General features: G+C 38.7%; 2 protein-coding genes and 1 long non-coding RNA gene across 4 annotated transcripts; 1 reads left to right on the plus strand and 2 right to left on the minus strand.

Annotated features, from left to right (window-relative positions):
- Window positions 1-1,574: 1,574 nt before the first annotated feature.
- LOC119909195 lies at window positions 1,575-2,847 on the minus strand. The gene is made up of 3 exons (XR_005445398.1): window positions 2,733-2,847; window positions 1,813-1,983; window positions 1,575-1,719 (listed from the first exon to the last, which is right to left on the minus strand). It is a non-coding gene; the product is annotated as an uncharacterized LOC119909195 (long non-coding RNA).
- A 4,779-nt stretch (window positions 2,848-7,626) lies between these two features.
- Window positions 7,627-18,669, minus strand: gnpat (glyceronephosphate O-acyltransferase). Of its 2 annotated transcripts, none has more exons than XM_038726690.1 (17): window positions 18,495-18,669; window positions 17,669-17,860; window positions 16,937-17,113; window positions 16,712-16,841; window positions 15,745-15,872; window positions 15,484-15,559; window positions 15,046-15,197; window positions 14,708-14,838; window positions 14,305-14,555; window positions 13,319-13,417; window positions 12,797-12,970; window positions 12,383-12,462; window positions 12,152-12,292; window positions 11,479-11,578; window positions 11,281-11,374; window positions 10,320-10,381; window positions 7,627-10,217 (listed from the first exon to the last, which is right to left on the minus strand). In XM_038726690.1, the coding sequence occupies exons 1-17, from the start codon at window positions 18,516-18,518 to the stop codon at window positions 10,174-10,176; spliced, it is 2,055 nt and encodes a 684-aa protein (XP_038582618.1). In that variant the 5' UTR covers window positions 18,519-18,669; the 3' UTR covers window positions 7,627-10,173. The 2 variants fall into 2 exon arrangements, with proteins under 2 accessions (XP_038582618.1, XP_038582617.1); XM_038726689.1 differs by having other exon boundaries at window positions 12,797-12,973.
- A 33-nt stretch (window positions 18,670-18,702) lies between these two features.
- Window positions 18,703-23,870, plus strand: cunh1orf131 (chromosome unknown C1orf131 homolog). Its single transcript, XM_038726691.1, is given in 9 exon segments — window positions 18,703-18,915; window positions 19,945-20,114; window positions 20,860-20,960; window positions 21,977-22,033; window positions 22,280-22,375; window positions 22,490-22,576; window positions 22,749-22,783; window positions 23,161-23,299; window positions 23,507-23,870. Coding segments are annotated over 8 exon segments (762 nt in total). The 5' UTR covers window positions 18,703-18,832; the 3' UTR covers window positions 23,294-23,299; window positions 23,507-23,870.
- Window positions 23,871-25,532: the final 1,662 nt, after the last annotated feature.

A 25,532-nucleotide genomic window follows, 5' to 3' on the forward strand; every position in this document is an offset into this window, starting at 1 on the left:
AGCTAAGCTTTCTGGCTTTGGCTTCAGCAATATTCTTGGCAAAAAAGTGAATGTGTTCCCAAAATACTAAACTGTTCCTTTAACAAATGAACCCTTCTCCATCCCGTGCACAACATCATCCGGTAACAAAGATGTACTGGAATATTAAGTGTGCGACTTCTGTTGTGCCAAACTACACAATGCATAAACAAGAAGCGCCAGGTTGTCCAATGAACAGCAATGAATATTTGGAGAATATATTACAAACATCAACAGAACAGAAAACAGACCTATAGAGGACTACCTGTCAGCTGTGTTTACTCAACCTGTTCTTTCTGTGAATACAAATCTAATGTTCCAAAATCTTGCCTCAAATAACAAACTTTGATTTACAAAGGTAGTTCCACTACAAATGCATACAGAGACGCTCATTTTTGCTCATACACAAACACACACACGCATGCCACTTCAATTAGATTCTATTGGATTTTATTAAATCTACCTTGAGCTTTCACTTCACAGCAGCATCCATCAGAGGATTATTATTTATCTTGCTGTCAAGGACTGGCAGCTCGTGGAATCCCACAGAGACTAAGAGGAAATTTGTGTGTGTGCGTGTCTGTGTGTGTGTGAGTTTGATAAAGTCTACATGTATAGAAACACTCCTGTGTGCTGATGTATGCATGTTAGGTATGTGTGTGGTGAACTCTATTGTGTTAAAGTTTAAAGCAAATGCGTGGCCCCGAATGGGAAATCATATTTGTCTAATTGCAGGCATTAGCACAGTATATTAGATCCATGCATAAAAATGCAAATGTTTTCATTCAGCACTAATTGCTGATCTTAGAAGGGCTTATCTTTGATGTATTATAGAATAGAAAAAGAGAAATACATTAACAATAATTGTCGAATAAGAATACTGTAATTATATCACTTAACACGTATTGTTTGCCCTTAGTGTCTCATCCGTGACCAGTGCTAGACAGCTGACCTCATCCGCACAGGCAAATGTTGAATTTATTGAATGTGCACATAAATGCAATATAGCACAGATGTTGTTGTCAGATGCATTTTAATGTTATTGATAATTTCAATGCTTTAAGGTGTGATGTTAAAAAAACAGTAAAATACTCATTAATGTTGGTCAGTTCCCCAGAGTCACTATATAAAACGCCCTTCTGTTCGAAAAACTGAATTTTGAAGACAGAAATCTCAGCAGTGTACAATATTTCTGTGTGTGAGAAAATATAAATACATTTAAAGATAACTGATGGAAGAAGTATTTAGATCCTAAGTGAAAATACCAATAGCTCAATGTAAAAATACTCCATTACTAGTAAAAATCCTACTTAAGTAAAGGTATGTAAGTATTAGCCAAATGGATTTAAAGTATAGTATAAGTTGAGCTACTTTGAACTACTTTATATACAGTTTAGTAGTTCAACCGTAGTCAACCTACGGGATGGGCCAATGTAACTGGTCACAAGATAAAGCTGAGATCATATTTTAGACTTTTTTTGCTTAATATTGCATAATTGATCCTCTTTGTGTTTTAACGACTAGGTGACTGGACTCAAAAGCAGACTCAGAGCACGTTCTATTCCAGGAATATACAGTTTATTGAAAGGTTGGTGGAGCAGAGCAGAGAGCAAGCCAGGGAGTGAAGATCAACGAGGGAATTTCCAGGCAGGCAGTGAGATGGGCGTGGCAGTCTGCAGAATCTCCAGGCAGGCAGTGATCCTGAGCACAGGGAGGATAAGATAAATTAGGATCACACAGAAAATACAATTTAGAAAGTTCTCTAAACACGAGAATTAGCCACAGCGCAAATACCACTGTGGGAAGCTGATGATCTGGCGAAGAGTGAGATGAAGACTGGGTTGATATACTACAGAGTCTTGATGAGTGGAATGCGGATCAGGTGTGCAGGTGGAGGTGGAGAGCCAGGGCCGGAAAGGAAAGCCACGTCCAGATAGGCACAGACAGGGAGACTAACAGGAGACACTGGGAGGGAGAACATAGACACAAGGGGTAGGGAGGAGAACAGTAGACTCATAACATTTTGGGCCTCAGACAGCTTTTTAAATGAAACCATCTGAGCCATTGGTGGAACTGCTGAAATCTCAGAGACATCTGAAATATGACAAGGGGGTCTGTAAGATGTTTTCTTTAACAATGCATTCCATTTTATAAGCTTATTGTGTGCTTTTATTTCAAAGCTGAATCAGAAAAGTAACACCTTACTTATTCACTACTACAAGGGGAACAATATGCAGAGATGGTATTCGCCGTCCTCTCCCTACATAATATATCTATAATTACAGAAAATTATAGTCATCCTGTGTAACATTTCACTCTACTGTGAGGCATCAAATAATGTGGCACTATGGCCCTAGCATTGAAAAGGAAGTGGTTAAACTAAGGATTAAAGCACTAAACAAGGTGGGAACTTCAGTGACCAATACAACTGAGGAAAATAGCAAGAAAAAGAAAAAGCTGAGTAATTGAAGTCACTTTTTCGTTCAATTGTGCTCCCCCAGGAAATCTTAAAGGTATTTCAGGCTGAAAAGTGTAATTTGCTTTAAACTGCTGGAAGTCGCTGTTGAATTTGTGTGTATTGTATGGGTGGTATTTGATTCCAGTTCCTGAGGTTTGACGAGTTTTTACCTATGAAGATGGGCTCTTAGAGCACCTTTTCCTCACCAACTTGTCAATAAAGAATGAGATGAGTGGTTTGAAGACAGAATACTTACTGCAAAGATGTTTTTCATGATGGGAATCCTGAAATGCTGCAGCTCATCCTGTAGCCTTTCTATATCTGGCTTTATTGTGAAAACCTTTAAATATGTACTAATTGGGATCTCCTGTACTCTCCTCAGGGATCCCTGGCAGGCATCAAATTTGACATTGAGTGCTACTTCCCCTAATGTCTCCGCCTCCAGTACAGCGCTGATAAACAAGATCTGCTGGAGCAAATGAGCTGAATCCATCAACCTATCATTACCTAAGGTTAACTGCTGGAACATTATACACCAGGGCCCCTTTCCTTTCAATCAATTCCCTACATATAGATCGCCACAAACCCCTCTGGGCACAACACCAGGCCAGTGTGCACTCTGTGACAGTGACACCTATACATGCACACAGGCGCCTAAACACACAAACACAAAGTAAAGGAATAACACAGGCCAGACTTAAAGGAACAAAAGTAAACATACTGTACTTCTGGTCATAAACAGTCTGCTGCTTTTGTTTCCCTGGGGTTGCCACAGGTCAGAAAGTAGTTTATTAGGGTGGTGCCCTCCTTGTACGTGGTGTGTATGTGAGTGCCTTCAATACAGCTTGTCATAATGTAGCAGATAAAGTGCTGATATGGCTGTGGCTGACACTATTATACACCACCACTAGGGATAAGGATATGGATGGAGAGGAAGAGAAAGCAGGAGGAGGAAATGGGTGGGTGGATGGATGGATGAATGGACTAGAGTGTGTATATATAAGCAATTTGGTATGGCAACTTTAGATGAACCTATAATTTGTCAGAGACTGAGTATGAGAAAGGGCAATATGGATGGAAAGTGGTGGATTTGCTGGCAGCAGTCTCTTACTCAGCAGCAGAGCCACAACATATGATGAAAAATGCTGCTGTTTGTGCGTGTATGTGTGTTTGTGTGTGTGTGTACAGCAACAACCTGCCATGAACAAAAAGCTCACAGAGAGGCAAGCCTGACACCTAGAGGTTGGTTATATGTAATGATTTCTCCCTGCACTGCCAAATAAGACCAGCTTTCCCTTCTACTCTATGTGAATGTGTGATGCAAAATAAGCTCTTCCATACTATATGTTCAATTATTTGTCAGTGATTTTCAATTTGGGAACAGGTGGCAAACAGATAATGTACAACAATGGTTCCTAAACTTGGCTCCCGATCCTCTGTCCCTAAAACATTTTGAGGGATTTTAAAAAGTTTCGATAACACAAATTGAATCACCTCTTAGTAAAATACTCACATCACATCACGAGGCTTCTAAAAATCCTTCAAATGAAAGAGTGAGCAGGAAAAATTACTTACATTTGACTGAACTGCTGATAAGTCTTCAAGGGCCAAAAAGTCATAAGCTACTGATGTAGGGAGAACATTGACTCAAAAGGATCCATAACTATGACCTCGAAGGCATGGTTTTGATTTTCAGGGTAGAAGTGGGCTTCTGAAAATTTGGTTTAGGCATTTAAAGTTCTTACATCCAGGTGACATATGTCTGTTGTTTCAGCATAATTTCAGTGACAATTATTAACTTTCTTTAGTTTGGACATACTTCAAATTTAAAACTATGCTAAATATGTATAAAATGAAAGGTGTTGTAGGCATGCAGTAACACACTCATAAAGAATTCTCACCAGACCCTGCAGATGCCCTCTAACATTTTAGCCTTCACCTTATTTGGGTTGGTATTATGACCAGCAACTTTAATGATTTTATTTAGTCTTACTGCTTTCATCAGCATCTTTTCCAACCGCAGCAGCGAAAAAGCTCAAAAACAAAACAAACAGGAGATGGACAAAGTGAGTAACTAGCTGGTGAACATAGTGAAGTTTAAATAAGAAGAATTATAATATATAAAGTAAAAACTAATTAAATGTATATGCAGCTCAAAGTGCTTTACAACAAAGAAATGGCATGCACATGTGCTTTACATAAAAACATCAAACAAGAATGAACATAAAATGGATTGAATTCCATAATTAATGTCAAATAAGATGGAGAATAAAACTCATGATAATAATAGTAAGAATAAAGTTTTAAAAATAGAATGCATAAAATAAAGTAAAATACAGCATTTTAAAAGAAATGCAGCAAAGCATAAGTACAAGGCAAAGTGCATTTTTAGCTTTCTTTTAAAAATACAAGCTGGCTTCCATGATATCTAAAGGTAATGAGCTCCATAGATTTGGGTTGTAATGGATAAAGGCTCCATCCCCGATTTTCCTTCTGGTGTTTCAGGAACTTCCAGTTAACAACAGATGATCACAGTGTTCTTGAAGGCAAATAGTTAAGAAGGGAGATAGCAATATATCTTGGTCCTTGCCCATTAAGGGCTTTGTATATAAGTAAGTTTTACAACAGCTGTTTTAAAGGGAAGATGTCTGTTTGAAGAGATGTATTTATAATCTTCAGGACATGACTTGAAACACTATTGAACACCAGCTTAAAAATGCTGGGTCAAAACACGAGTTGGAAGTCACTCAGTAACGGTCTTGCAAAGCTTAGTTAATTTAATACAGCAGTTTGCTGGGGTCATCTGTGTTTATATCAGCAGCAATACTGGCTCTAACTGAAGTTATTTGTTATTGAAGAACAATGCAAGCTCTTCACAATTTAATGCAGAGGAGCAAAGATGGGTGGGGGCAGTGTTAAGTAGCTGGTTAGTGGAGAAGAATATTCTAGTTTCCCTCCAGCATTCTCTGTAATAATCTTGGAAACTGTGAGCCTAGTTTTTCCACATTTTCTTTCAGCTGCTCAACATATTCTCTTAATCTCATTTACACTGTGTGGCGAAACACTATTTAAAGCAAGGTATTGTTTAAATGACTCAAATTATTTCTTTATATTAGAGACCTTTGAAACCAGAAATTCCCTTTTAGTCTTTGTTAAGATTGAGTTGGCATCAAACAACATACAGTGCTAGTGAGAAATGTAATTCTAATATTGAAACATTGTCAATGTTTAACCCTGTTGTTATCACTAAATCTAATATGTCGCCATGCTGACGAATGGCTTCATTTACAATAAATTTGCAAGCTCCATAGCTTTGGAAACATTTTTTTTTCTTGATATGGATATTCAAGTCTCCATCCAGGATTAATCTACCATATGTAGTGATGCCAAGCGAGATCAGCTTTGATAATTCCTGCAGAAACAGCAATGATCTTGGTGGCCGATATAATGTAATGATGAGCACAGATAGTTCTGCTTTGAGCTCAAGAGCAAGATATTCAAATTATGTAAATCCACCCAGGTCAATCTCATTACATACAATCTGTGTAGAAAAAATGACTGCAATCTCTCCTCTTTTTCTGTTTTGTCTGACTGATAAAAAGTTTAGAGGACAAGACTCTATCAGTGTTGCTACACCAGTAGTGCTGTTTAGCCAAGTCTCACCTCAAAAATAGTTAATGTGATGTTGGATCCCTGATTGGGACAGAGACATGCTCTGAATGCCTTGGGTGATGTGGAGCAGAAGGTCAGGTTAGGGGGGAGATAAACAGGCTGTGTGCGCTTTCCTTTCCCTTCGAGCTTGCCCTCGTGTTTTGGTACGATATCTGAAGAGCATGACAAAGGTTGGCACAGAGCAGTCTGGAACCAGTGATGCTTGGATGAATCCCATCAGGTTAAAAGTGGACTTTACGGTTCCAAAAGACAGTGAAAATGTCAATAAACCTTATCCCATGGGTGAGGCACGTCAATGTCAGCATTGTATTCAGGGGCCTGAAATTAATACATTTTGCAACTGACAGTTGCTCAGTTTCTCCAGCAGCAGGCAAACGTATAATTAAACGTATTTTTTCAGGATTTGAGCCAGTCTCCCTTTACAGAATGTCAAAAGAACCAGTGTGAATAATAATGTTACTTAGATTTTCAATCTTCCTTCATGCTTGGTTACAGTGTTCCCAATCAGAATAGAGTCTGGCCTCAGGTGTGGAGTTAGCAATATTTCTGCAAGCCCTCTGTCTAGCAGTGGTTTGGGAGATATTTCTTAGCTTTTGGTTAGCCTTAGTGCTAGTAGTGTGATAAGCTTCCCTGGGTTCACAAATTTGTATTATCACTTTGTATTATCAGTCAGAGGGTCATACCTGTTTTGCAATGAGTTTGGGTGGTGGAGAAAGCGTTGATGCTCTCTTATTTGATTTCTTGCTGGATTTGAATAAAGTTGCGATAGACAAAGGCAGACCAAGGGTGTGTTCCATAACCATACTATTTAGCCAGAAAAAAAGATTTGATGCCCCAATACATAGTATGCCAACCGCAATATGCAAAAATTCCAGGATGCCCTACTGCATCCGGTTGCATTTTGCAGTATGCAAGGCTACATGCTTTTCTGGCTAGTCTTGTTCACAATCGAAGAGGGTCAAAGTTCAGTGCACAATATTATGATGAAGTAGTATTTCCCAATTAAACTCTTACTGCAAGAAACCGTACATACTTTGTAAGGGCAGCTTTAGTGCATACTAAAAGTACAAAGAAAAAAATGTGATTTAAAACGCAGCACAAGTCCTGGCTGGGGTCTGATTAGATTGGGAAAACTTTAATTATGTAAGCATTGGGGCTTCCTGGACCCCTCTCAGGAATCACTTTCAACCTGCAAATCACTGAAATATCTACTAAATTTTCCTTTTCCAACACATTGAGTCCCTGCAGCAACTCACCTGCTGTTCTGCAGCTTAGCCCCAGAGACTTTTAGGGGGAAGTCAATCAAGTTACCCAACTGTCTCTGTGTTGTGTGAAACCTGCAATGACCAGTAAGAACTACGTGGATGGATTGGCACCCATGTGGTTCAACACTCATACAGGGAGAGACAAGCCTTTATGGAACTGAAGATTCAAGTTTAAAGTATATAAAAAAAATCAGTAATAATACAACATCAGCATGATTTAATGTAATCACATCATTTTTTAATCAATTTAGCTCAAACAGTTTTTCTCAGGAGTCTGTTACAACAGGTTCCAACAAACATCAGATGTGAAAGGATGACATATTGAATTTTAATCAGTCCGGGCAAGGTGGCCCTAAACTACAAAAGACAAAATCTGGGCTGAAAGTTGTATTTCAAAACAGCTTGTACAGTCATTACCAAAAGGCCTCACCCAACACATACACACTTTAACATAGTTATACGCATGACTGCACACACATACACACAAATTAGTCCAATATTTGGACATTACACAGTATAAACGCTGTTATTGTAACAATTGAACTGCAAATACACTCATACAGTACACTTGCACTTTGGATGACATGCAGATCTTCAAACGTTTCTTGGATGCAGAGCTGCTTTGTTGTTGGTTGAGTTAACCTCTGCGAGTGAAGCCTAACAACAAGCGTTTCAAGTTCCAAAACATACAATTTTGGTATCTGGCACATTTGGCGATCAAAGAAGTCGGAGGTGGCATTTATATAATTTTTGTAACAATTTATAATTTTGAAGTGTAAGCTTTTAAACTTCAAGATGAACAGCTTAGTATGGGGTACGCTGACGTTAGTAGCAAGAGCATCAGACTCACAATGGCTACCTTCACTCATATCGTTAGTTATTAGCATTTAGGATCCGTCAAAGCAAAAAAACAAATGATGTCCCTTTACTTCAATGACACCTTTGAGGCTGACCCAGGTTTTCCATAGATATATATCACAAATGCCAGCTTACCCACGTAAACACTGCTTTGGCATAGAGTACCCCAGTACTTTTTGAGTAGCGGCCAAACTGTGTCCGTAGCACCATGTGTCAAAAGTTGGCATAAAACGACTCATTTGAGAAATTTGGCTTGTTTTGTGAAACAGAATAAAAGAAATGTGTTTAGATTCCTCTAAGGCAGGCATGGAAAAAAATGTAGTGTTAGTAGTGTCTAACTCTGGTATCATATTGGCACCACTGTAAAACATTTTCAGTGCCAGAGAACCAGTGCCTGTTTGGTTCTACCATGAGTTTTAACTCAACCAATGAGGGGAGTTTATCTACCTCCAAAAGCAGCACTGCCAGTTTCTACAAAACACCAATCTGCCCTAGAATGGGATTTCAAGGTAACACGATAACACTGCTAGTTTACTACCAAATAAATAGCTTGAAAATAAGGGTTTTTTGAGAGGGGAGGTTACCACAAAATTACACCCTTCTGAATTACATGTCAGCTAAGTAGGCAATCCTGAGTCACCCATTAGCCTGGTACTTTTAAAGCTCTTTTTAAAGGACGTCCTGACCTGTTATTACTCTACGCTTCAATGACATTTTAAAACTTTGTTCTTCTGCGAGTTACTGTGTTACAGCCACTCCTCACATTTTCCTTTATTTTTGCCCTGTCTTCCTTCCCTTGTAACAAAAATATATCAAATGCGTATCGCATTGAATATAAATAAATATTAAACAACTAATATATTCTGAATTTGAACAAAATCTGTGTGAACTATGTAGCAACTTTACTAACTTTTCGAGACTTGAGAACATGAAAAAACAAAATAAAAAAAAACATGTAAATTATCTCCAACAGTAAACAAAAATGTCAAACATATTACTTTGGTGTCGCTGGTAGTGCTTCAGTATTACTAACTGCAAGTTTATATGGAGTCTGGCACTGACGTTAGACTTGTAGCATTATCTCCACTGTGTAAACAAATGTGTGTCATGTACTACTTGTCCATGAAGCTCGGAGTGTTGGCAGAAGACCTGAGGGGGGTTGGAAAACTTGTACCAGGGTGGTTTAAATCCAACAATGACACCTGGTACAAGCTATTCTTGATATAGGCATTGGGTCTGTGGCAAATTCAACTCAAATATATATAAATGTATAAATGTGACCACCTAAATCTTCCTATCCACCCGTTTTTAACAACCTATGTTTCACAAAAAAAAAAAAGAGAGAGAAAGCAGTGCGTCAAAAGAGAGTGAAGATATAGGTCCACACCACAACAACATGAATAAATTCATTAAACTTCTCAAAAAAAAAAAGAAAGAGAGACAACAAAGAGACACTCAGATAATGAATGGATGACAGACTGAAGCTCAGATAAAAAAGCAGACTGAAAATAACACAAAGAAAAAACACACGAGTGTTAGAGGATACATATCAAATGCATTAATGGAAAACGGCTACCATCCTGAGTGAAGTAGGCACATTCAGAAGCTTTCATAAAGGCTGCTCATAGCAAAAGTTCAGTTATTCAGAATGAGCCAAAAAGCTTAGCAATATACCTTCAAAGGCCTCACTGAGCAGGTGGTTTTATGTACATATACAAGAGATTTTTAATGGAAGATGGAAAGAGGTGAAGAGAAAAAGAAAATAAAGAGGAGGTTGAGCCATCTCCAGATGGCAACTCTTGTTTCATCTCTCATAGAAAGCAGTTAGTTTAGACTGCCTGTGGGATACACCCGGGCCGACCGAGCAAAGAGCTGAGACAGTCCACTAACAAGGTTGGTGACTTAGAGACGGGCAACGACAGCTTTTTGAGTGGGGAGCTTTCCTCCTAGACAAAGATACAAATTTTAGATTTGTTTTAAAGGCCTGGAGATTGAACCAAAACACTATTTATTCCTGCTGGGTGTCCATCTGACAGCTTGTTTCTTACCTAGAGTGTCTTCCAATGAGTTCACAATCACCTTGTTGACCTTTAAAGTCCCCAGCTCCACTCTGAAGTGAAAACATCATTGCATGGTTATTTTATGAAAGTAAGTTGGAGTTCCGGTGAAATATTTCAACAGTGCTTTCTGTGGATTATGCAGAGTTTATAAAAAAAGATTTTGTTGAAATAAATGCTGTTGTTGATTTCTGTAATTTTTCATCACCACAGATGTATTTGGATGGAGGCAGTAAATAAAACCCCAACCTTAATTGCTAGATACCAAGAAAGGTAAGTGAGAGAAAATGTAGTATTTTGTAATTTGGGTGAATCAACTCTAGGTTTAGTGTTGTTATGCTTAGCACAAAGTTAATTCCTTTTTTGGGGGGGGGTTGTCCTTATATGCATCAATGGTCTAAGGATAGAGAGAGTATTTGACTCGACAAATGAACTGAAGGGCTGCAGCTACAACTCACTTTTCCTGAGCAATGAATGCAACAATTGTTTTACAGCTGTATTACGTAACAAAATTTGGCTTCCCAAAGTGCAGCAACAACCATCATGGTTTACTGAATGTGACCACTACGACCATACAGATAAAATCTTTGATTAATTAACACTAATCTTTTTCAACATACCTACTTTACATACCATATGTACATATTTATATTATTTAGGGGTTCTGGTAGTTATAGTTAACTAACCTGTTAAAGTTAGGGTAGATAATGTAGAAGAAACCAGCAAGAGACAGCTACATTTTAAAAGTATCAAACTGAAAAAATTCCCACCGCCTCCTTTCAAAGCCACTCCCCCAAAACACATTTTCAAGCGCAGTGAGTGCAAGGGTAGGTAGGCAGGTAACCTTTAACGGTTATTGAAATGTTTTCTCTTTAGCTTGTGTTTGAGGTTATTTCAGTTATGTTTGGCTGTTGTTTCAGCCTTCACACACAGATGATCAAAACCAACTTACCCTTTGATTTTCCGTACAGCGCCGAGTCTTAGCAAAGCTGCAAGAGCGTTCTTCTGGAGGTCAGACGACAACACCTCGGTATATCTTAGTCTACCTAGATTACACACATATACAACACACAGTACATTTAGCAGAGGCCTGAGGTAAAAACACAAGCAGAAATCATTTGACAAATGAGAAACCTTTCAAGACAGAAACCTGCTAGAAGATGTTTGATGATGAACTTGCGAACAGCAGGAATAAAATGTTTTTCTGTCAGAGTCTCAGTGGCCTCCTCACACAGGAACCGGAACAACACCTGAGATCACACACACACACACACACACACACACACACAGCTATTATGATTAATAATCAGTACCCTCTAGAGCAGCAATCTGTGAAAAATGTTTGCATGTACTTTAATTGGTGTTCATGCTAAAGATATAAATATACTGAGTTTTGATACATGCAGATTCATGATGTACTACTTTTCTGAATAAATTAAAGACATGCAGTGCCATCACAAGGTGAGAATACGACTAGGCTGTTAGATTTACAGATCATTTACATTTAAGCTTTTTAACTTTTACAAAAGACTGGAAGATATCCCATCGACTCAGTGAAACTTTGTCAATATTTGATGCAAATTAGAAACAGCAAATGCTGGTCTGTAACAAAATATGAAATAAGGAACTTTATAAAACTCATTATATAGCAATATTTCAACTCTACCGGGAATAAATCAGGCCTAATAAAATGTTAAAACTAAGTTTCAATCCAATGTCCATACATTTTTTTTTTAATATCCACACAACTACCCTTCTTTATATACACACACAAACAACACGACACAACCAACATTTACAAAGCTACTGTGTGTCTCCCTCACCTGGTATCCTTGTAAAAAGGGATCTAGCATGCTGGTGAGGAAGGCCAGTGTTCTGTGTCCTTTTTCTGTTACCAGAATCTCCTGCTGGGTTACCTGCAGAGCTCCAGTCTTCACCAGCAGGTAACAGGCCTCCTCAAAGTCCTACACAACATGAGTACTGAATGTTTGAATGACCATAGAACAGTATATTTACTACAGGGTAATATATAGTGCATAAATGTTGTTTCTCACCTGCACTGTAGCTCCAGGACAAAGGATGAACTCATTGGAGAACACGTTTCTTAGAAAGCTGAAACTGTTGAAGACCTCCTCTGGAAGAAAAAATAATCATTAACAAGCAGGAAACACCTGTGTAATAGGTGGATTGTTAGTGTAAAAAAGGGTGAGCTCAGCCAGTGTTGAATTCTTTGACACAAAAATCTACTGCATGTATCGAGTTCCTGTGCCTTTGTGTTTCACACACTTACACATGAAAACCATCTATTATGCAGTGGCTATGAAAGGAATTCATCTAATTGTCTATGAAAAAATGTTTTATCAAGTACTAAGTTACGTTAGTAACTTGTTAATTGTAAATTGTTAAACATAATGAGAACAGGAAGAGGGTGACACATTTAAACAGGTAAACAGAAATGTCAGTCTTACGCTTGTTGTTAGAGGAGGCAGTGTGGATGGCTGATGCCAGCAGAGCAGGTCTGAGAAAGACATGCAGTGCCTGGTTTCTGTAGGAGGCACAGGAGAGTATGATCACCGCCTGGCTCAGGAGCTCCTCTTCTGGAGTGATGATGCTGTGAGCCCCCCCTGGCCCCACTTGTCCTCCTGCTTCAAAACAAAGCTTAAAGTTAGAAGACGGCAAAACAGTTCCTTTTTATCATTTCCTGCAACCTTTACTCTAACCTATGTGCTATTCATAAGCAGTATATAATAATTTAATAAATGGTTTATAAGACATTACATGTAATTGTAAGCAGACATATGTGTTAATAACGCTTTTTAGGACACTTTCTTAGCACAGCTAAACTACTTACAATCACAAGAAATGTGTATTGAAAATACTGGACTGTACGCTGCTCTATGTGTATGTACTCTGTAACTTTGTAGAGTTGCCCCAATGTTACATGGAATAAAAATGGAAAACTGAAATCTAAGCATGAAACACAAACAAACCTTGGTCCACTGCCAGCTGGACTCTTCCCTCACAGATCCTCACTAGACTTCCATGCAGGGAAAGACTGGAGGAAACCACCTCTGATGGAGGCAGGTGGTCTGAAGGAGAGAAAGAAAAATCCAAATAAACATAACTTGTTGAGGAAGAGAAGAAGAAAAGGGATGATGATATGTTCACTGGATCTCCCATCAAAGAAGAATGTCAGCTGTATGTAAAACAAAAGGCACTCTAGCTGATCAATGTGCAAATCTGTGCAGTGAGCTGCTTCTGATCTAAATCTGAAAACACCACCTATGCCATGTCTCCATATTTAGGGCCTGTGGATTTAAGTTTAAGCTTCTATCCTTTTTGGTTCTAATTTATTGTTTTTCCAAGAAATAAATTAGTAATTTTATTTATTTATTTATTTAACAAAATGACATGTAATTTAGTCTATTGTCCTGGTTTATATACCAAGTTCACTGTTCCAGTAATTGTTGGCATAAAGGTAAGCGTTTGTGTTTCAGTTTATAATAATTATTCATATTAATTTAATTTCTTGTGGAATGTACTGTAACCATTTGCTTTGTTAAATGTCTTACCTCAGTACATCAATCCTACAAGCCTCTTTGATAGTCAAATTTCAAATTATTTGTGTATTGTTTGTATATCTAGAATCTAGGTTAGAGACGCGAGCTTGTGACCGGAAGGTCGCCTGTTCGATCCCCTGAGGTGCCCTTGAGCAAGGCACATAACCCCAACAGATGCTTAGTGGCACACCAGGCTGCGGTTGTACTGGGCAGCTTCCAGGTGTGAATGTGTAACAGTGTGAATGTGATCAGGGCCTTCCTGCAAAAGAGAGGCTTCCTCTCAGTGAAGCTCCCCTGAATAAATAAGGGTTTAAAAATAAAAATAAATAAAATAAAATAAAAAAAACCATTTTAAAACCTCTTGTTAGTCTGCCCACACACAGCAGCAGTGTGACTGTACTGGGCTCATACTGTACCAGGCCAGTCGAGGAAGGCTCCGTACTGCCGGGAAAGGTCCCTGAGCCACACAGCTTGTGCAGTCAGCTCGTCCAGCGTTATCCCCTGTTTCTGCTCCACCACCTGGTTCTGCTGGTGGTTCTGGAGAAGCAGGGAGGCCAGAAGGACCCACGGCTTCAGGACCATGTTCTCCTCCTGGGCCCGCACCAGCTTGTAGGCAGAGTCATTCACAAAGCTGTTGATGTCCTTTCCGGGCCTGCTGGGGATGTGTCTGGACATGGAAAGCTCAGTTAGTACATGTTTTTGAATTTTCAAACGCATCATTTTATTGCTACTACATGGTGCACTGTGTATTCTACTGAGCGTTACATGCTGTGTTAACAACACAGTACAAAATGAGATGTTTTAGTCGATAGATCATACCTTGGAGTCAGGTTGAACTGGCAGCGGTTAACTTTGCCCTCTGCTAAACTCCTAACAGACACAGGTTGCCCAAAGTACACATGAATACTGCCATAGTCTTCACTGAGAATCTTTCTGGCTTTAAACAGACCCTATAAAAGGAGAGATGAACACAAGAGGGAGATGTAGTGACGTGCAATCCAAATTAAGGTTTAAAGACTCAGAGCAGAGAGCCACATGCTGCAAAACTGGACTTGTGATATCAAGATTTTTACATGTTTTGCTTAACCTTAACTATCAATTATTATGTTTCCATTTTCCATTCATAATTAATAAACAAGTCTGTTTTAAGGACTCACTGAAGTGGACTCCTTGGGTTTGGGTACACCCAGCAGCTCTCTGGCATAAAGCGTCTCCTCCAAGATCCTCTCATAACTAATACTGACTGGGACCAGGCTAACATCAAACACCTCCCCTTTAAGGAATGGATCCATGACTATATTTAACAGACCTGGATGAGGACAGAAAGACAAGAACTTTTTAGAATAAAATGGGTCACATCAGTGAAAGTAAGGTGCACCACAGGAAATTGGGAACATTTTCAGAACCATGTTCAAGTATAATAACAAATATGACTTTGCTAATTAGTAATACTTGCTGGGACTCACTTAGTGTACAATACTTTCTGTAATGTACTGGCAGGAGAAATAGAAAGACAAAACACAGGATCTGATCTGGGTCTCAAACATCTGACCACAGAGGACTGGCAGGTGACCTGTGGATTTCTCGTAACTTACCTAACTTTGGAGTCAAAGATTTGGACGTTCGGCTTCTGGTACCCTCTAGGAAAAATTCTACTGGTGCAAATCCATTCTGAAGTGACAAACAAAGATGCAAAAATCAAAAAAAGTCTCTCTTCTACATCTAAAAGATACAGAAACAATGATATCACATAAGTTGTATTGGCTGTGATCATTCTTTTACATTGGGCGCTGTGAACCAATTAAAAAGGGCATTCAGAAACTTTAAATGACCGCAACAAATGTCAGCTGCCTCACCTTGAGCATGGTCTTGACGTACTCTGAGAAGACAGCCCAGTACAGTTTGTCTCCGCCAAATGACCTCCGAATGAAGAAAGCTCCAGACATCCGCAACATCTCCCCAACAAATTTCATCCCCATAAAGTCTGCAGGGACATATGAACAGTAAGTCTGTGTTTCACTTCTGAAAAGTGTTTCTAATATTCTGCCCCCAGCTTGACTGTATTAGAAAATACACTATATGGACAAAAGTACTGTCCTAATTGTTGTGCAAGGGGCTGTTCATTCAGCCCATCCTTTTCAATTTGACAATGTCCCCATGCACAAAGCCATCTACATAAAGAAATGGTTTTCCCAGTTTGGTGAGGAAGAACTTGACTGGCCCCAAAGAGCCCTGACCTCAACCCTATGGAACACCTTTGGGATGAACTAGAACAGAGATTGCAATTCAGGCCCTCTCGTCCAACATCAATGCAATTACTTAACAAATCTGAGGTAGAATATTTAAAATAATTACAATGATCACGAGTAAAAATAAGTAAAATCTTTTTTTCCAGCCCTTTTCCTCAACAAAATACATATCTTACAAAAAATTAAGTGCCGATTCAATCGTGATTCAAATGAATTACCACAAACATTTATTGAACATTGGTTACATTTATAGAGGAAAATTATATCGCAATAATAACTGTTATTGTTTTATTGCCTAGCCCTACGTTATAGTTGCAAAACGGGGACCAACTCCATATTAATGCCTATGGATTTACAAAGGGAATTCATAAAAGTAATGTGTTGGTGTCCCCGTACTTTTGTCCATATAGTGTGCCTTTAAATATACTGCATTTTAAAACCCACACTACTAGTATGCAAAATCAACACCTCTCTTGACAAAGAGTCATCAAAAACTGAACATTAGGAGTTTGTATATGTGTATGTATATATCTGGTTACTCAGTGTATACACTCTTGTTCTTTTCTTTGCTTACCCATGCCGGCAGCGATAACAGGCAGAGCCAGATCGTAGGTGTACAGGATGTATGACATCAGCAGAAAGTCCATGTAACTTCGGTGGCTTGGTAATAGGACTACCGGGTGCTCCTGAATGGCCTGTTGAAGCTAACAACAAAGCAAAGAACAGATAAGGAGTGTATTTGTATATGTATTTTAACTTCTCAATCACGCTTAAGCGTCTAGTAAGTGTGTACTCTCACCCTCTGGATGCCCTCTTCATTTACACAGATGTTCCTGAACAAGGTTTTAAAGACCTTGCTGAGCATAAAGGCAAAGAAGCGAACGGTGCTGAGCTGCAGACATTGAGCCATCTCCTCCAAGATGGCTGAAGCCTCATCCTGGACGTCATCAATAGCCCTGCCTTTCTCTTTGGAAACCTTGACAGTTCAAAAAAAATGTTACCCTAAATTCTTGTATACTGTATGGGAGTCAATGCAGAAATCCTCATGGCTGAATTAGAGTCTCACCGAGTCTCTAAAAGACTACAAACTGCACAAAATTGTAGAGCTGCAACAATAAAATTTAAACGAAATTAATTGACAACAAGTTTCCTAATGGATTAATCGTTTCATTCATTTTTTAAAGCAAAAATGTTAAATATTGCTGGTTTAATTTTCGTAAGTGTAAGGAACTGCTGCTATTCTTTATCATTTATGATAATAAATGAAGAGTCTTTGGGTTTTGGACGGTTGGTTGGAGAAAATAAGTAATCTGAGGATGTCACTCTGGGCTCTGGAAAATTGTGATGAGCATTTTTTTTATTATTTCTTGACATTTTATAGACTAAACAATTAGTCGATTAATCGTGAAAATAGTCCGCAGATTAGTTGATAATGAAATTACTCGTTAGTTGCAGCCCTACAAGATAGTACTTATCCTAAATCTTGACACCACAACCATGGCAACCTACTGTCAGTCAACCTCTACTTTACCTGATTGATAACATAGTGAAGCTGATCAGACTGAAGCACCATGCTCTTCAGCACACTGGCTTTACATGGCGTCACTCCTTTGTACAGAACAGGAGTGTAACATTTAAGGGCGTATCTCAGGTCACTGGAGTTCCTCCGCTCCTCCAAAATGTCCTCAAAGTCATCTCTTTTCTTCAGCATAGGGTCTCTATGCTACAAAAACCAAAACATCATTATTTCTAAGTTGCTTATTTTTTTTTTTGACAAATTCAGCGCACTAAGGAGCCAAAATTGGATAGGATATGCACTAAACTTTTAGTAAAATGCGCGGACAGGTGAGTACATCAGTAATATCTCACCAGGTACAGACAAATCTATGGTGTACACTTTAGAGCACCAGTCTCTGCAACAACAGCTATTCGGCTAAACCTTTCTGTGACAAAAAAGTATAGTAGCATCAAAATACTCTGATGTTGTACCTGATAATGTAGGAAATCCTGCACACAGAGCAGCCGCAGAGCAGCACATTAACCACGATGACCGAAACCACAAGAGTGGTATGGCAATACATTGAGACAAAATGTCCTGCATGCATATCGAAATGTAGTCTTTTGTATCTGTGAAAAACGCTAAGCAAAACATTAAACTGCCCAATTAAATGTACGTGATTCGTGCCAACTTCAAGACAGCACAGTATGTTTGGATGCTTTGTTGTTACATATTCATTTGACATTCACTTGTTTAAATTAAATTGGTAATTGTCAATTAGTGTAAACTGAGCTAACATGTTACAGCAGATATCAGAAGTTAGCTTAACTGTTAGCCCTGTTAAGCAAAGAATACATACCGAATAAACAGCTTTGGATGCCATACTTTGTCAAACTTTACAAAAACACAGACGCTGCATCCGGTGAAGTTTCAGAGGCACGAATATCTGTCCATCTGATACTTCCAGTTGATAAAATACTTGTAATTGAACAGCATCTGAAGAACTTCGCATGGGCGTGTACACCAACTGGCATTTCCGTGACTACGGCAGCCGGAAAGGTCCACAGCACGGTTTGCACCGTGTGACCCACGTTTTTCACAGTTTGTTGTCATTCATATTGAACCGCTGTTGTGGTTGAATTGGGTCTAGAGAAGTTCGTTTTATTTTTTTTTTCCGGCTTGTGCCATTAGCTTAAGATGAACTCCAAGACAAACGGAGAAGAAGATGAAGATAGTCTGTTTCTGGAACACGTTTTGAATAAACTGTATGACTTTGGTAAGTGCAGTTAGCTAGGAAGCTAATTTAGCTTTACTAACGTTAGTTAGTCAAACAGGTTCAAACAGGTGGTAGGCTGTCCCTTCTTTCTAATTTCTTTGACCATATATATGCTGATACAATAATGTCTTAGTTGGGTTACTGATGGTAATTCAACTCAGCCAAAATAACTGACCTTACGTTATTGTTAGCTTTACCCGATTGCTAACGTTTGTTGGGGCGTGTAACATTATAACGTTACATCCATGCTCACCAGTCACTGACAGCACAGAAACATGCTGTCAAAGTGAGTCGTTTTTATCAATTTAAAACGTATAAGTGATTGTTAGTAAATCCTGAATGCGAGTTTGTACCTAACGTTACTTAACTGTAACTTTAATGTATGTGTCAGTTGTGCTTGAGTCCTCTTAACAAAAATTAAAAATTAACAAAACAGAAGGAACGTTATGTCCCCCATCATGTAAACACGTTTCCTTTCCTAGTAAAATTATTAGAATAAAGAGATAAACCTCTGCTCTGCTGCGGTACAAACTATCATGATACAGCACAGTCATGCAGTTTTAACCCCAAATACTTAATGTACTATATATCCTTTAATATACTCATTCAGAAAAGTATAAATGCAATATATATAATAATAGTAAGCAATAACAAATGTATGTAAATAATACACTCTATGATCACATTAGATACACATTTGCACATAGACAACCCTGTCTGTTACACCTGCAGTAAATATAACCTCAATCATAAACACCTCTCTGACACTATCAATAAAAACTAAACATGAGCTTTGTGATGGTACGTTTTAGGGCAGAGTTGTGTTGCTGAGATTCTGTGTATTAAGTGAATGTGTAATGACACACGGTGATAGAGCTTTTGTCTGGAATGATGATCATTTTCAGCTGTTTTCTCATGTGTCCTTCACCAAACAAAGGTTGTTAAGACACAGACAAGATGATCATCTTTACCTAAAGTTGTAGGGACTGGACTGAGAATTGACTCGTGCTCACACTATTGGCTGATGTTGCAGGTAACGGGCCAGCATCAAAAAGAAGCTAAAGAAAAAACGAAAAAAGCATCAGGAAGAGGAGGATGAGGAGTTCCCTACAGTCAAGGATATCTGCAGTGACACTGAAGACAGCGGGGCAGATCATGTTGGTACTGAACATCAGCAGAAACAGCCAAAGACTGAACACAGAGGTGGGCAGAATAGCAACAATCTGTGTAACAACACCACTCACGTTATAGCCTTAACAACCTCTAATGACTTATTTTGTTTCCAGGAATCAAGTCAAGGGTTCTCAGATAATTTTTCATGTTAGATTAATATTTAAAATGCTACATTTAGCACTCAAACTAATCAATAATGACTTATCTGAGCATCCCAGGCTCCATACACAGATGTGGACAGGTGTCTTAGTAAGGAGTCATGCTAACACGAGCCTCCAGAACAGCTTCAGTGCTCTTTGCCAAGTCTGTGGAACTGTACTGGAGCCATGAACACCTTTCCCATATTCCCTCATTTATATAATACCTTTTAGTTAAACAGGTCTTCTCATTAAGATCAATATCTCTTTTGCAAGAGAGACCTGAGTGCGGCAGATAGAAAGAAAAACAAAAGGACATACATCATCAGAGATCCAAAATCTCCCACAGGTGTGAAACTGAGTCGAGGTCTGGTGACTGTGGAGGGCGTAGCGTTTTATTAATTTCATTCAATTTTCAAACTCCCAAACCTTCATCTTGTGCATGGAAGCATCTCCATTTGATATGTTTCTCCACTCTTTTATCCAGGTTTTTTCTTTAATTTGTCTGCCTTCTGTATATGCACAGCTCTCACTAAAATATGCTTTTAAAATTTCTCCTCCTCTACCCTCACAACTTCCACCACTTATTGCCTCACTCCTCTTGTTCTCTTTGGTTGAATGTGTCATGTCTTGCTCAGATCCAACCATCCCGCAGGTGAACCAGGTGGAGGTTGTGACATTTCACGACCCCACAAAGAAACCGAAAACCAAGCAGACACCAGCCCCAGACAAAATGCCTGTAAGTCTTTAGTTTACTCTGTATACTTAATTTAAAAAAGCACAGTTGAGGGTCATAAAGTACAGATTAGGCTGATGACATGAAGGTCAAATTCTCTTAATTCAGGTATCAATATTGCTTTATTATATATGTATTTATTGATTTCTCTAGTGCATTAACTGTGCATTGTCCGATAGTGCTGAATATCTAAGAGCAGCATATTGGAAAATTTCATAATATATAACTATCCAAAATGCAACCCTCAGTTTTGGCTGTCTGAGATGACTTGCATGTTCATTAAAAAAAATAAAACAGATCAGAACCAGTGTGAAAGATGAGGTCACAGTTTTTTATTCAGAAACTGATTCTAGTTTCCAAAACATAATTTTAGTTGTGAAATCATCTGTTTCCATCCGCCTACTAAAAAATGTAATGCACATTGAATTGAAATGATCTGGACCTAAAAATCTTGTATCTGTTTGCACTGCATTGTGTGCTACATTTGGTGAGACATTTACAGAATTTATATACAGCAGAAAGGGTAGAATATTACTTTACAGCACTTGAGCACACTGGCAGTAGACTTTTAACAAGGAACTGTATCAAGTTTATTTTACAACAAGTAATCTATTTGTGCAAATGCAGAACCTTTTTCTTATTGACATAATGAAACCTGATCTCCTCCATGCTGCTGTTTGAATCAACCTTCTCTGGGGCTCAAGAGGGGGAGCGGGTTGCCCACTAATAGGAAGATCGGCGGTTCAATCCCCCCGGCTCCTCCAGTCTGCATGTTGAAGTGTTCTTGGGCAAGATACTGAACGCAAATGTGTGTGAATGTTATCTTCTGTTTCTGATGAGCATTTGGCACATTAGCCTCTGCCATCAGTGTGTGAATAGTGTAAAAGCTTTGAGGGGTTGGAAGACTAGAAAGTCGCTATACCATTCACCATATACTGCTTGTCACCATCATCATTTATTTCACTTCCCCTCTTCTCTTGTCTTTGTTTCCTTTGGGTGTGTGCTTGCCTCACTATAAGGCCCAGATAACGGAGAAGGAGGAAAGGGACCAGCCAGAAGAACTTAATTTGGAAAAGGTGACATTTTCCTCACACTTAACTATATATTTTGTTTTCAGATGGTAAGTGCTGCATTTAAATTGATGATATGCAAAAGCTAATTTTAGTTATAAGTTCAAACTTTCAGTCTTATAATGTGTGAATTGATTCTTCTCGGGGATTCATTTACTTGCTGCCTTGCTATCTGAAAATTGTTATTTTGTAATTTTGAATGTGACTGTGTTATACTTGGCCATATACTTTTTTTGTTTTTGTTGAAATCAGGCTCGTCTTGAGGTCCATCGGTTTGGAATCACAGGCTATAAGAAAGAGCAGCAGCGTGTTTTTGAACAAGACAGAGCGATCATGCTGGGAGCCAGAGTAAGGAAAATTCTGGTTATATTTAATTAGCATCATATGCTAGGTCCTTATGTAGCACAGGCTTTTTAATAGCAGAGTGATCCAGTCACAACATAATTATTGTCTCTTAATCAGCCTCCTAAGAAGGACTATGTGAACTACAAGGTGCTGCAGCAGAAGATCAAAGAGAAGAAGCAGAAAGCAAAGGAGGAGGTTCAGCCGGTAAGACTTGCACCATCAAACCAAACTGTTCCAGCTTTACTTATATAATTAAGTAGATGTATTTCGTATTTTCTTAATAAAAATGTTAATGGGGCTGTAATTTCTAACGAGTGATGAATTTCCATTAAATTATACCTATTCTTCTATTATATGCTGTGTCATTGCTCTATAGGACCTGAAGAAAAAGAAGAAGCCGAGTAATCAAAGGTGGGAGAGACGGGCAATTCTGAATGTATCTGTAGACATTTTCCTCAATGATTTGATAAGTAGACATCACAGGGCAGCAGGTTAGCGCAAAGAGTATTGAAACTAACATTTACATTTGGAAGATACTGGCTGAAACCGACACGTCAGCAAATATTTCTCTTTATAACTGTCCTTGAATCTGTCTATAATTAAAGTATTGTACATAATTATCTGTATCTAAGCACATAATGCATCCTTCTTTAACAACAATTTATCATAATATTTGGATAGAAAACACAGCACTAGTATTTTACATTCTTCAAGATTAAGCTTTAGAAAGTCCCAAATTAAGATATATTCTCGGTGTTTAAAATCTGTGCTGCCACCACCACCACCAGGGACAAGAAGAAGAAGGTGTCCTCTGGCTCTGGCACGGCCCCCACAGGCCAGGTGGGCCGCTTCAAGAACGGCATGCTGGTCCTCAGCTCCAAGGAGATCCAGAAAATCAAAGGCAACAAGCGGCGCAAATAGGCGTGGGTGAGTGTGTTCTTGTACTTGAATTAAATGACCTAAGAGGTATTAAAAGATGAGGTGACCCAAAGGCAGGGTACCTACTGGTCATCACCTGGGACTTAAATGTTAGTAAGTTTAGTGTAAGGGCTAAGGTGGAACCTATAGTGATATGGTTAATGTGGACTGAATGTGTCGCTGAGAGTCACAGTGTGCCCATGTTTATGTTTGCAGGTGAAGATGAGGTTAAGTCCTTCAGGATGGGAAAATATAACAGGAAGAACTGGTATACAGGACTCCGTCAGTGACTCAGCTTACTGCAGGACTGTTTGCAGTGTTATGAGGAAGTGGACGAGAGCTGAATGCAACGTGAGCTGTAAGGCTGATTTCCAGAGACGTCACTGGTCTGCAGTAAAATATGGGAGTCTTATTTTTGACAGACTGCTGAGTCAAGAATCCAGTTTATCGATCTCCAAAATGGACCCTAATTGTACACTGTGGCAGGACGTTAATGCACAAAACTGGAGACTTTGTCAAATAATGTTCCATCACAGTTAATTTATTTTGTTTTTATAAATGACCCCTCAAAAAACCCCAAGACATTTGCGTTTCTTGTGTTTTACACTGTAAAGGTTTTAAAAGTATGCAGTTACAATTCATTTCTCATATACAAACCATGTAGTCGTACAAAACATTTACATTTACATTGCCAGGAAGGGAAGGGGTCATACCGGGACAGGGGGGGAAATATATTTTTAAAAAAAAAACATTGTACACACAAGTTAAGTCCTGGCAGAAGTTTTAATGAAGAAACACATACAAACACTCTGAATGGACCTTGAGAAAGCAGCACTGGTCTTGCAGATGTAGTTTTTCTCCCTTTATAAACAATTTTGTACACAGCTTCTTGCTGCGCTCGAGGTGTTAACATTACAGATCTTTGCAGAAACCAGTTTTTTTCATTTTATTAAAATGAAAACAAAAGTTTATGGATTCTGAGCGACGACAATGGCAAAACAAGAGTTGTGATCTGGCAGTGTGCGGCTGGGTGAGGTCACAAATTCTCACACCTTTTTCTTGAAGCAGCTTTGTTATTTAAATATTTTAAAAAGAAGAGCATTAGGAAATATGAACATATCTGCAGCACATCACTACGTTTCAAGCTGTAAGCAAGTCTGTTTTATGTAGAGTTTTTGTAGCCTTTTTTTAACCTGCAACAACCCATCGCAATCAACCATAGACAGTGTACATATATATATATATAGATTCAGTAGCCATTCAACTTTTATACTGAAGACATTGAAAAGGGCAATATACAAAAGAAAATAGATATGTAATTCAATATATTTACATACTTTATAGAGTAAATAAATCTGCTATTTTTAAGTTAAACAGCAAACAGTAGTGACATGCTTTCCTCCAGAACCATATGTTTAAGGTAAATTAGTAAAATATCTCACATTCATGGGTGGGTAAGTGTTGGGTAAAGGGACATGCCATACAATCACTCTTAAGATACATATCTAGACAAGAGTGACTGCAGTGTGACTCACTTTAAAAATGTAATTTTTGTCTGTCACATAAATTAGTCTTTTGATATTAATATTTTAGTAAAAACAGTGTATTCGGAAACGAAAAGGCATCATAACCTCATTATACCTGATACATTGTCTGAACCTTGCAACACTGAATTTAAGCACCAAAGTGTGAGCTTTTATTCCCTCCAGTCTGTGCCATTTTGACATCAACACAGCCCACAGACATGTAACTCCAAATCATGCAGACTTTCTAAAGAAAGAAATAATTTCTCTGTGGTTATATGATAGACATCTCCCTTTGCTTGTGGACCTAAAATCTTTTCCTGGTTACCACTAAGTCAACCTCAGGGCAGGTTTCTCCTCTGGTGTGGGAGGTGGGAGGACGGTCAGAGGGGAAGGCTGAGCAGAGTAAAGCAGAGAAGCCAAAAAGCTTCACTTGCAAATGCAAATATAGCCCTAAGGTTGTAGCTCACAGTCTGGGGCACGTCAGGAAAAATTCCCCTTTGGCAGATGGTTTGCTTTCTGGGTCGGGAGAAACTGGTTCAACTCCTGACTTCTACACTAATGCTGCATGCAGTCATATGGAATGAATGGCAAATGTATTGTCTTCAGTGATTCTTGGCCGTTTCAGTTGGTAGACCATATACAGATGAATCCCAACTGAAATCCAAATAAATTTTGTTTTACTTGACTAAAATGCTCCACTAAACCTGTAATAACTG

Source organism: Micropterus salmoides, unplaced genomic scaffold (assembly GCF_014851395.1).
Source record: "Micropterus salmoides isolate LMB-PRFRI ecotype aquatic unplaced genomic scaffold, ASM1485139v1 Ms_hic_scaffold_18, whole genome shotgun sequence".
In the NCBI taxonomy this organism is placed as follows: domain Eukaryota; kingdom Metazoa; phylum Chordata; class Actinopteri; order Centrarchiformes; family Centrarchidae; genus Micropterus; species Micropterus salmoides.

Coding starts and splice junctions, on each gene's coding strand:
- gnpat (XM_038726689.1), bottom strand. CDS start 18,518: ATGGCATCCAAAGCTGTTTATTCG. Junction 15,198..15,483: donor ATCTTTGACTCCAAAGTTAG/GTAAGTTACGAG, acceptor GTCCTCATCCAG/GTCTGTTAAATATAGTCATG. Junction 11,579..12,151: donor CCTTTTTACAAGGATACCAG/GTGAGGGAGACA, acceptor GTGTGATCTCAG/GTGTTGTTCCGGTTCCTGTG.